Source organism: Diadema antillarum, unplaced genomic scaffold (genome assembly GCF_040938485.1).
Source record: "Diadema antillarum isolate AM-2024a unplaced genomic scaffold, OU_Dant_1.0 seq00001495_RagTag, whole genome shotgun sequence".
In the NCBI taxonomy this organism is placed as follows: domain Eukaryota; kingdom Metazoa; phylum Echinodermata; class Echinoidea; order Diadematoida; family Diadematidae; genus Diadema; species Diadema antillarum.
The window spans coordinates 364293-377761 of record NW_027272232.1 but is presented as its reverse complement, the minus strand read 5'-3'; the positions used below and the strand labels follow the sequence as shown (position 1 = coordinate 377761).

Here is a 13469-nt window from a genome sequence, read left to right as displayed (position 1 = left end):
ATTATTGTACACTGAATCACTGATATGTTTCTCCGTTATATCATTATGGACGGAGTTGCAGAATAACAGCCACTAGCCTGCTGAGCAAGTTCCTTTTACCATCGTGGTGACATAAAATTAAAATTAAAATGAAATGAAAGCACCTTCGAACATCATTAAACGGAGACACACATGCATAATGATATCATGATTATATAATGATATACTAGAATAATATACATTATCATGATATGAAATATTAACCACAGTCACAAGCACACACCATTCAACGCAGAAACACATGCATATATAATATATATTATGCTATATGTATATCATAGCAGTTATGATATAAAAACATAAACCTACATATTTATATATTATGTACATATTTTAAATCATACAATCATTGTGACCATCGCTCCCTGGCGAGTGACATCCTGACTTTCAGATTTTACGACGATATTCCCATTTATTTCGTCGGTGGAATTTGGCCATGACAACGCAGATCTCAAGATAGAACAGAACTCCTCGTCAAATCACCGTGAGTTTGATCAAAGTCAGTTTTACAGTGTGAAAGCTAACATGACAGAATTCCTGTCAAAGAAGTAATTCAACTTTGTACTCTTGAAATACCTCGGTACGACAGAAAAAACAACAACAACAGAGTATTATAAAGATCAACTCGATGAATAGAGTTATAGTGACAGACGTGAGCTGTAGATAGGGTTTGGTCAAAATTTCTTAGCCAGTGCGTTTAGAAACAATCAGGCTATAACGCCCTCATGTTTTGATGGTGAGGCACCGAAATAATAATGATTGTAGTGATGCAAAAAAAAATAGTTTATGAGATAATTCTCAAAATAAATCATTTAAATTTTAAAAATTCTAGGAGGATCCATTTTCTTTCCGCAGGAGGGAATCTTCTTTAAAAAAAAAAAATCAACGTTACGTAAAGAGAGTTTACTTTGATGACAACTTTATTCATAGGTATGGAGTTATGCAGCATCCCCGATAACACAACTCATACGAACCAGCAATTTGTCTGATAAAAGAGCTAATACCATTATTTGTCTTGTCATGACAACAAAATTGATCTCAAGCTCATACATTTGCCTCTGTCATTCTCACGAAGTTTACCTTAAAACACATTAGGCACTAAACAGCGAAATTACGCAGTCATCCTCGATGGAAGGAGTCCAAAAGTCCTGATGAGACCGATGAAAATGAGATATTAAATGACAATGATAACGATGATAATAATAAAAATAAGGATAATGATGATAAACATGATGATTAGAACAGCAATGATAATCATCATCATCATCATCACCATTTTGGATATGATACATGGTAGGCAACTTTAATGGTGATAATTACAATATTGGAAATGATTTGAGAAATGATAATGAAAATAATGATTATGTTAATACTAATGAAAAACTTCAGATTGCCATGGAACTGTGCAGGTGAAGATAATATCGTCAACAGGGATATCGTATTAGCTGCAGTCGAGCTGACGTAAAACATAGATATTTCTATGTTTTACGATTAAGTGGCGACATGACTTTCTGTATTTCCATTTGATTTCCCTTTGTGATGTTAAATGGAAATTTTATGAACTTAATCGTTCAAACGCAAAAACAACAAACAACAAACTATTAACAGATGATATACAAGGAGACTTGCTTGCTAAAGATGTGCGGCACGGTGTTGTCGTTTTTTTTTTTCTTTATCTTTTCCTCTTATTTTTCGTATAACCATAATTTATCATGGTCATGAGGTGCCTTAGACATCCATCTTTCTTCCTGGGATGTGAAATTCACAAAGGAAACAGGATATTTCGGAGTGTCCCAGGGACTTCGCGGAGAGGATTAACAAAAATCCAACATAAACAAATCTCTCCGAACCGTTATTTCATCAGAAACAGACAACCAAAATGCGTTCTACTCCAAGAAGTCCTTCTTAAAAAAAAAAATATTTTTATTAGTTGAATCCGTGAATGATACATGTGTGAAATGGTAGAGCCTCGCCGATCCCTTTAATCATTTTTTTCTCTCTCTCTGAACTTTTTTTTCCTTAATCTCACCGCAAAATCTTCGTCTGCACAGACCAGACTCAGCTGATGCCTGCCGTTGTTATGACGCTATCATGAATAGACTTGGCCATGTCGCCGCAGACATTAGAAGGCGGAGCATGTGGAGATATATCGCGGTTTTGCTTCAGAAGAGTGAACATCCCTAGCAAAAGGAGGTATCTGACTTTAAAACACGACATCTCAGTTCAGATGGGAATAATGTTCTTTTAAAAAGACGATATTCCAATGATTCTTATATTGAATTTAACTTTATGGAGTAGGCGGGATAATGGACATGGGGAAATATAATACAAATTCTAATGATGACAGATTGCGCGCCACCCAGAAGAAGATGTCCGTATTCATCATGAAGCAAAACTCTATAGAAGGTATGAAATTACTTCATTATCTCTTTCAATTCTGAGATTGAGACCTAAGTATTATTTGATATCTTGCAATTTCCACTGCACATTTTGATGCTGATTTAAAATGTCTTCAAATCCGCATCACTATCGTCGCAATCACTGGTCAAATTTGAAATATTCTGAGGCTTATTTTTACATCATCTTTGGCAGTTTGACAACTTCTCGTCTCTGTCAACATGATTACTTGGACACGTCAAATCAGTGTGTTGTTTTCCATATAGACTATAATGATAAAAGAAAAATACAATACAATACACATGCATGGCACACACACACACACACACACACCACAGGATCTGCTCAGTCGTACGCTGTTTATTATGATATCTGTATTGTTATTCCGTTAACGAATGAGCTCGTCTGCTATTCATGGGAAGTCGTTCTGTTTCGATATCCGATCATATTACTCTGCGAAAAATACAATTTGTAGACATAATGGTGTACTACTTTCGACATTGATTTCCGAACCAAGGTGAATTATTGAGGCGTTATGTGCACAGCTAATATTTTGAAATGATTTTTTTTGTTAGGATAGGTATACGAAAAGGAAACGAGTTGCTCTTGAAATATTGTTTCCTTCTATAACATTCTACACAGTTTACACTTTCGATAGGTAAATATACCATTAGTTAGTACAAATTTATTAAGAATTTCAATATGAAACCTATGTTTGTTTGTTTTTTAATAAGAGACTCTATACAATATATTTTCAATGATTTTCTTGCTTATACGTGAAGTGTAAGGTAAGTTTACGTACAGTAATGTCAAATTAAAGACAATCAGTTGATTGTCTCCCCATACAGTAAAAATCAAGTGGCTCTCTAATCATGAAATGGCATCGGGTCACGCACACGCACACACACGCACACATCAGCCACACTGGGTCACACACACAATTACAGATTAGCACAAAATACATGATATTCAGAGCACAAACATGCACAATGATAACACTCTCATGGCACATATACATTGTAAGTATTAAAAACTCGTGATAGCTCCGACTTCGATTTACCTTCCTGAACGAAAACATGCTTGATCCTTCCACAGGTTTCACGAATTAATGTATTCCTCGATATTTCCACACGTGCTTTTTCTCGCATAATATTGGCCCGAAAACAATCCCAGGTGTCTATTGAAACTCCTGTGAAAAGGTATGTGTTAGGTCCCTTGACAAATTAGGCGAGTAATACGAGGTGAAATAAAGATAGAAGAAGCACCCTCACTCCGAGGCATTGGAAACCTGGTTGTAAAAATGAACCAAAAAAAAGTGCATGTTAGACGGCGTCGCTGTGCGGAGGAAGTGCGGAATAACGCAGATTTCAGATCGGCTGGCGGTTTTTATACGTGGACTTTTGCACGACGGGCCGCGGGTATCAAGGGGGATGACGGGCCTGGCGCGAGAGATGCGGAGCAGAAGAGGGAAAAACCACAGGTGACAGATTACTCGTGAGAATTGGGCGATACAGATTACAGGGGGAAATTAATCAAAATTTTGTTCCCATTTCAATTTCGCACTGACAAAATATACCCGGCCGGCTGGGGAGCCGGGAAGGGGGGGGGGGGGGAGGATTATACATTGCAAAAAGGGGTGAGGGGAGAGTGTGTGAATTCATATTTTCAACATTTTTAAATCAAGTCATAAAATTACCGCAATATTCCCACAAGAAAGACGTGCCTCGATTGAACAATCAGACGGGGATATCTATTATTGTATATTTGTCATCTTTTATCATGTATTTGGCATTAGGCATTTCTTGTGATGCTTTTTTTTTCCAATGGGATATGATACACGGTACACGCCCTTCCTGGCACTTTATGTATACTTATAAACGTATAATGTTAAGAAGTTATAAAACTTTCAAAGACAAAGAATCAAAATATAAAAGGCATTTACAGTTAGTACTACCTTAAATACTACAGAGGACATGGCTAGAAAAAAAAATCAGTCGAAGGAATAAGACTAGATCGCTGAACCAAAACATCTTCATTCAATGAGAATTACGAAAATTCCATTTCATAAGCCCAAATTAAACATCATGATTAATAAGAATTAAACAAAAATACTAAAGTGCATCGAGTTATAAATGTACAATGTAATTGACCATAAAGAAATTACGATTTATATCCTTGGTTAACCATCATTCATTATCTCTAAACTATAAAGTGTGTTTGCGTGTGCCTGCTTGTGCCTGTTTGCGTGGAACGCGCGTTGAATTAATGAAACTAATTTTGGAGACGAAATAATCTAATTTTCCATGTGAGCATCGTCCGCGGTAGTTTAGCAGGGATTAGCTTTCTCTCTTGTGCGCCCCAATTGAAATTAGCAGTACAAATCTCTCGTGATGAGACAGCGGGCAAAAGAGAATTGACAACATGAAATGAGTTTGTTGTTGCTTTTTCGACCCCCCCCCCCCACACACACACAGTGCCAAATTGACCATCAGATAAAGAATACAATATCACACACAGCAAGTGTTACAATACCATACAGCATTATGAAAACAATGATGTGTGTGTGTCTGCGTCTGTGCATGCAAAAAAGAATTAACAGAATGTCAAATTATCGCAAAACATCGTAGATCCTCCCCATCGAATGATGTGATGATGATACAGTGCGCTCCCGTTATAGCGAACACGGTTAGGCCTATAACGAAATCAGGCCGCCACATTATCTACTCTATGTACTTTTAAATCTTTATTTGTTCCGCTATAACGAAATTTCGATATAACGAAAGGAACTTGCCGGTCCTGATGACTTCGTTATAACGGGAGTCCACTGTATAGTAGCATATAGCGTTGTCTGAGGGTAGTATAGAAATCACTATATCACTGCCAGACTCCTGAATAAAGTCACATTTGAAATTCAGTCATATGAAACAAAATGCACACCATATGGAACACCAAAGACGACTAGTCTGGTCTTGTCTTGATTCAAACATCATTCCATTAAAATATTAGGCGATTCAAACAATAAAACTTAAGTGACTGGCATTAGTCAGCACAACATGTTTCTGAGGCAAGTGTTGGAATTGAGTATGTGAATATAAGAAGACCCAAGTCCAATTTTTGGCCAAATTCAGTTTGACATGGGAAATTGTAGCTTATGCATGGACTCATCTTGTGTGCAAATGATAAATCCTAATTACCCCCGGAAGTGCCTGAAATGAATGAGTTAAATCTTATATTAATGTAAGAATGAAGGACTTGGGTCATTCTTACATTCATATAATAGCGCCCTCTCTCATCCTTCTCCCATCTCTATAGCAGAATATCATGTATATGAATCAAAGAACGACCCAAGTCCATATGAATCAAAGAACGACCCAAGTCCACCACACAAAATGGCCTCTCCACAATTAATGGAAATGTTAATTGTCATAATAATATATGTTCTAATTTGTATATACAATGTTGCCTTCCCACCACAGTTAAATAGAATATTATTGGACAAATAAAAAAGATATGAAGTTTTTTTTAGTTTACTCGAAATGATCTTCCATGGACTTGGGTCGTTCTTATATTCATATACTTATACATATTCATTGCTTGAGCGCGTCAGAGCATTTCAGACAATTATGTAACGCAAGTAATTTTGCATGACCTATTCCAAAGTAGACTACTACCAAAAGAAACAAAATAATGGATAGCCAGATACAGGTTGATACTTGCTAGACGTCATATTTCATTGACAATGAATTTCACTTCTCCTGCATGTGCCGTTTTGTTGAGTGAAATTATTGTAATCCTCATAATGAGGACTTGGCCCACTTTGGGATGAAAAGTAAAAAGAGGAACACATTCAAAGAACTAGAACAAGTACAACAACAAATATCCAGCAGTTAAATCTGACGCTAACAAAATGAAAAGACTGATACAAACAATACAAAACAATGCAAAACAATTTACTTGCGATCAGGGTGGATAATCTCGAACAGGCTTGCATTTTTGTTCCTTTTTTATGTTTAATCCTTTAGTTTACTTTTATAACTCTATTAATCAGACGATTTTAATCCTTGACTCACACATTGGTGAAGAATCACTGGCACCAAGAATAGTGGATCGGGGTCTACTTTGTTTGATCTCAAATTACGTACAAATGTATTACGTTGAAGCTTTTGAATAGACGTTTTAAAATGGTGCCAAACGATAACAACATATCTTGAATTTTGTTAAGACCGGATGTGGATTGCGAGTAAAAAAAACTCACCTCAGAAAACTTTTTGTAGGATTGAGATTTAAGGAGTGAATTCACTCGGTGACGAACCACTAGAATTAAGATATAGTGTTTGGGTAGCCTGCTTTGCAGGCGTTGCTGTTTCTCTTAAATACCGTATGCCTAACACAAATCTCACCACGGACGAGGTAGAGTCCCTCTCCCACTTACATGGCTGTGACAGACTGTACTGTGTATGATAAGTATTGTGACTGACTGCTCGGACAGGCATTGCGAGACTCAACTTCGTAAACCTGAACATCGCGGAGGGCGCTCTTTTAAAACAGCCATCCAAGGAACTGCACACTTGAAGCGGACATCCGATTCAAAATCTAGCCAAAGATGCCAGGAAATGATATAATTCGTGGCTTCATATTGCTAGAGTTATAGAGTTCAATATGATCTCATAAAAAGCTATATCTATCAAAAATAAACGGAGTAAAATGCGAAAGAGAAAGAGGAGCTGCAGGCAATGCAAAGAAATAATTTGCCCTTGTGTCAGCTCGACAAGTTTGTTGTCAGTATTTTTAATTCAATTTCAATTTCAATTTATTTCATTTCATACTTCTCGTATCAATATTACATCAAAAGTAATAGCACAACTTCTTATTTTTATTTTAATGGCAGTAGGACATAACTGTGCAAAAGAAGTGGAGGAAGTTGTACAAACACCCCTGTAGTTTACTGATGAGTGTGGAACGATTTGCGATCTTGACCCTCGTAATGAAAAGGTTGCACTTAAGAGTAGATGATGTAGGCTAAGAACAATAAAAATTGACGATGCTGAAGACACTCATCTTTAATGGCACTCCGTAGTGGTAGCAGACATATTATACTGCCAAGTGTTCGTATGTACATAGGCCTACTATCATGCATGTATGCATTGCCTATAATGTGTAATCCTATGAGCTTTTTTTTCTTGTTTGTATACGCCATGTACGTAGATAATGCATGTATACTTGTATGTATGTCGAATGCATAAATTTATGTTTTATATGCACGTATATGCACATATGTATTAAATGCACACATCACACTGTTGAATATGTGTATCTTTGCAGGTGAAATTGATTAACCTTAAAAAAAAAGATACTCTGTGCAGTTACAAGTCCGCACATGAATATTTGTATTGATTACCGCTTCATCTACCAAACTCTGCTCTTATAGACTAGAAGTAGGTGAAGGTCTTGTGGCGTATGCCTATATACCAGTTCATTTTTAAAGATTTCGTTTTCAGTTCGCCATTCTTTGTTGGTATGACCTAACTTCTGTAATGGCTTAACTGCTAATGGATTCATCTTAAGTGTAATCGTAAAATATGTGGAAATAAAAGAAAATAAAAGATAGGAAAGTGATTCGACTATTGCATACTCGACAGACGAAATGCATTGTCTGAGGGTGACTAACTGCAGTGACTAATCCCATTGGGGAAGACGTGAACTTTACACGACCAGAGTGACTCCTTCCCTCCTAAGCCTCCGTCTGTGTGGTTTTTCGCTGATCAGTCTTCTCAAACGACTCCATAACATAGTCCGTGCGATGAGCGAATTACCGCCCATTTATACTAATTTGACAGGTTGCTTAAAAGAAGCAGTCTTCGTTTCATTAGCCCCCTCCTTTATTTCAAATTGTGATTAATATAACTATTTTAATATCACTATTGCGTGTGTACAATTTGTTAGCTTTAACCTCTCATGTGATTTAAACTTTAAGCATGAAAATACAACAGAATATGTCTTGATTTTGTTACATCTATAGTTGGCCTTTAAATCACCCAAACACAAGACAGTCTGAGGACTATTCTTGTGTAATTAGGAGTTGTTTCTTTCTTTCTCTCTCTCTCTCTCTCTCTCTCTCTTCATTATGTATATTATAGTTAGACGTCAGCATGTTGGAAAGATTCAATACATCAATAGTATACTTGAATGTCCTATTGTTATAGTCTCAAACATGCCTCTTCATTTCATTAGTATTTCAGTTTAATTAGTTACAATATACCGTTTGATGATGTGTCAAATTTTTAATTGATTATCATGTATTTATATGTGCATGTGCATTTATAATTCTGTGATCTGTTTGTTATTCTTGTCGTGTTACGCTCTGTTATCTTGCCAGTGGAGGAAGATTTTCTGTATTTTTTAAATCAGACAATAAATGATTGAATCTTGAATTATCATTATTGCTATTATTGCCACATTGATGGCCTTCGAGTTTTCAGACCTTCAACGATGTTTTCCTATGAACAGCTTTGGCCTGTGTACAAGAATCTCTGATTTACACAATTCGAATTAAACTTAAAGATCTACTGCTAAATATCATGGTTTTGCCACATTTCGTACTTTCACGGTGGTCGTACTATATACCATAGATCACGCAATGCTTGTTCCTGTACATTAGTCTCCTTCAGTATATCAGTGTTCCAACAACTGTCACCAGTTTAGCTGCTGGATTATTTTCATTATTTCGATTACTTTTAGGCAAGCGTTTAATTCTGTATAATTTGGTCTGCTGAGAAGAGTCAATCCAGAAATGTCTCTCTGGAGAAATAATCAAATGAGACATGAGTAAACGTAATCGATTATTCAAAAAAAAAAAGAAATGCAACGTTTTTGAAATACCACTCAAGTCTGAACTCTCACACAAAGCACTATAGGAGACAAAAGGTATACAAAGGATGCTTTATCAATAGCAATCACGATCATCCTATTGTAAAAAATGTAATTAAACCCGTCTTTTAATCATTTTGCGTGAATTTGATATTCTATAACCATCATCGCGTTTTGCTTTGGTGCTTTAAGGGTTTTTACCGATCTTACTGAATTACACGGTAATGTTTCTTAATAATCTGAACAGTCACTGATGATCATTATTAAAACACAAGGCCGAAGTATCCCACAGGAAGAAAAACAGGACGTATGTCTTGTGTGAAGAAGCCAGCAGGAAATAGATTCCTTTATACACAGGCATTTCCGAAATCGGCTTTACAAGCTCTTCTAGTTGTTTCGTCAAAATGTCAGTTGCGTTTACTTGACGGTTCTTGATATCAACATACAATTCGTCAATAACCTCATACGAGAAAGACATATTTTTAGGAACAAAATCAAGACTGGTTAGTCTTTCCTGTTATCTTCCCTTGTCAGCTGCTTTTTTCTTTTTTTTTTTAAGACTGAGGAATGATGTAATGGGGTAGCTGATGAAGAGAAAGATCCAAATTGTAATGAAAAATAATGAAACATTCTGACAATCGCATGTTGCACTCTATACTGCTAGAGCTGACTTCTCCTATAATCGTAAATGGGTCACTTTTGCATTTACGACGATTATACGGAGAGCTATCCTTCAGGGGACATAATGTTTAAGTTTTGCGAATAGTATAACTCACGTTTCAAAAGTCTGAATTCCTACGCTTTGGATATGCGTAGTTCTTTTGCTTTGGGATTTTGTTTTCATTCTCAAACGATGCTTCTTTTTCATCAAAACTAACTACACACGTCAGTTCCCTTCTTATAAATTTCTTGCCATCAAACTCCATCAAAAGAGAGAGAGAGGGAGAGAGAGAGAGAGAGATGATATATTCTGTAAGTGGCGTACATGAAAAGGCTAGCACTGGTAGAAAGAATCTTTGCAATGTTTGCATGCATTTTATTGTAACACACGGTAATCTAATCTTTTCCTGAAGTGGGACAATAGCTAGTAGCACTGCAAGATGCACCAACACGTATATTACAAACATGCAAGTGCAAGAGTAGAGAGAGAAAAAATGTTGTCATTGTAATCTAACGTAATTGGTTCACTTTGACATTGGAAGCTCTGTACACTTCCGGTGCAGCATGTTCGGGTATAACCCTTTATTGTTGTAGCCCTTTTCAAACAATGATACATAATACCCTAAATCATGGTGATTCATTCTTGTACATTTAGCCTGACGAGATTCTGTAACTCTACACGAGGTCGTGCTCCTCACGTTCAGTATACTCAGTAGTCTTTACGGAAAAGTGTACATATGCATACGAACAGGACAAACACACAGATACACACATTATTATGGAAGTTCCAGTTGTTTTACAGGGAATAAGAGAAAAATATGTCACCGCTGCTTTCAATAAACTCTGCACATTACATACCAACATAATTTTCATCAAAAAACAAAAGAAAAAGAAAAGAAAAGAAAGATGCACGAATTAGGAACATGGTGAAGGCTGACTTGACGAACAAGTAATCGTGGTTTGCATCGGGGTTTGCAAAATCATAATATACCACACGTGATTTATTGCGTTAGCAACAGAGCATCTTCCTGTCATTGGAAACAAAATCTAACGAAAGCGGAAATGAATAATGAATGGATAAGATTATCGAGAGGACTGCACTGTGGCAATTTCAGTCCAAAATCCTCTGTACCCTACCCTGATAGGCACAACTGTACTACACCACAAATTCAATTTGTTGGCATCTGAATTAAGTTGGCAACAAACGTCCTCATAATGACATCATTGGGGATTGCCTTAATTCTGAAGAACAGATTAACCCTTTGTGTGGCGGATAAAATACTGCTCTACACACAATACATATGTGTATTGCTCGAGCAAATGTGTTTCTCAATGTGCCATCAAAAACTAGGAAATGAAAATCTGATGGCATACAATCATGCATCTTCGGGAAAATGTTGGTAGTTACAAATAATGATAGAAAACATTCTGAATGTAAAACAAGATCCCAAAAGATTAATCAGGCTTAAATGGAACGAGAACACGCAAACACACACACAATAGGCCTGTAATATATGCACACATATGCACATACAATATGCATCATCAAATGAATATATGTCTCATCACATATAATCATAATTATTATGTAATGCATTATATTGTACAATTATACATATTCATATACATGTACGTGTACATAAACATACACATGCCCACACATTGTGTGATGTTTATGTGCCCAAAACCTTCTCAGTCAGGATGTAAAAAAGGACTTTAGAGGATGTTTGTGGTATCTTGACAAGGATGTACAGCTGTAAGGGATACCCCGAAACATATACGTATAGGAAAAAACAAGCACCTGCACGTTTAAACAGTCTTCGCTATGATATCTCCACTGGAGCACTCAGTTACAAAGCTCGTTGAAACATTCTACAACATCACAACAAATACACCAACCATAGGGACTGTGGAACGTACGCCAAAAGTCTATACCGCGATTGTAATTTCTCTTTCGAGTGTGAGTGTGCTATATAATCACAATACATGTAATAATAGATTCACTCTGTCAAGCGCGCGTAAACATATTAGGATGAATATACTTTAATTCTTCAGGCCATAGAATAAAGGAATTCCCATGAAGGCGTGAACTTGGCATTCAATACAAGTGGCAGACTACACTCTTGCAAAGATCGAGGTTTATTGCATAACTGCGGGTAGGCGGCAGTCGAGTGGAAGAACAATTGTCCCTTGAATATGTAATAATGAATTAAGAATTGTCATTTGGGAAAAATATGATAGTCGTGTCAGCAGCAGATGTTTAGGGCCTATACAAAAAAGGCCTTATGAAATCAAAGCCTTTTGTAAGTACGCCCGAAGCAATACAAAGTCTAGACCTCATAACAAATAAAGGTGGGGGTCAGGAATCATCTGCTTGTATATTGTTTGAAATTGAACAAAAGAAAAGCTTTGACGTGTCGTTACATCAGAAAGTACTTCATGCATGATATGACTGTACTGTCTGCAGGGCCGTCGAGATAAAGCATTGACGTACTTTTTACACAAATCCTGCCCTTTGTCGAGAGCACAAGACAACATTAATAAAAGACGTTGTCTGGCGATGAATTTACCAAAACATCCTGCCAAACTGAAATTGTTATCGAATGCCATCTGATTAATCATCACATGAATGTCTGCACGGTTGTCCCTCAGTCATAGCCCTTGTACTGATCAGATTGTCCGAAAATTCTTTGTCAGTTTGAGGTTCCTGCAATTCGGTTTGTTGGCATAGACTTGTATTGTCTTTTTCTTCAGAACTGTGAGAGTTTCTTTAAAGGTCCAGTTTACCTTTGCGAGCAGTGATTTAATTATTTTTCAAGATATCACATTTGATGCATATGTGTAGGTTTGTTGTATCACAAAATATCCTACCATATAATTTTTTTGCAATAAAGCCTAAAATAAAGGAGTTATCAGTATTTTCCTCAATAACCCATAACTGCAGATGGTTTAGTCAAGAAACATTTTTATTATAACTATTGTTCACATTTTGTGTATTTAAGAATACTTAACATCGATAATACAGATTCAATTTTTTACAGTGGTCGTTTCTATCTCTAACTCATATTTTATAACTATTTTAAAGCACTAATGCTGGATTTTTGTTTCATCTGCAAATGGCAAATTATGCCTTTAAGATTGAACAATTGACAAGAAAAATAAAGCAGAACGGTAAGGACCTTTACGTTTACTACAGTGATGTTGATTGAATGAAATGATAATCACACGGCCTCACAGGTTTCTAAATCGCTCCCCAAACAAAGAATTAAAAAGTAAAAAAAAAATCTTCATTAAATTACAAAATATTTTAAAGAGAAGCTATAATTCGTCCCTTCTGAAGTTTTGGGGAGTTGTTAGTTGTCAAATTATTGACAACAAGAAATGTTTTATAATACATACATGTGTAGTAATGTACACACCAATGAGATTGTTATTAATAAATTCTAATTTCACATGGGACTGTAACAGATATCACTCTTTTCTCTGAGCCTGGTGATATCCAAAAC

At 36.2% G+C, this 13469-nt stretch overlaps 1 protein-coding gene across 1 annotated transcript in view; it reads right to left on the bottom strand.

Moving 5' to 3' along the window:
- LOC139710036 (proto-oncogene tyrosine-protein kinase Yrk-like) overlaps window positions 1–3514 on the bottom strand; it is a 29885-nt gene extending 26371 nt beyond the window's left edge. Inside the window, exon 1 of the mRNA XM_071621983.1 lies at window positions 3497–3514. Coding sequence (XP_071478084.1) covers window positions 3497–3514 — 18 coding nt within the window. The remainder of the gene's footprint in view (window positions 1–3496) is intronic.
- Window positions 3515–13469: the final 9955 nt, after the last annotated feature.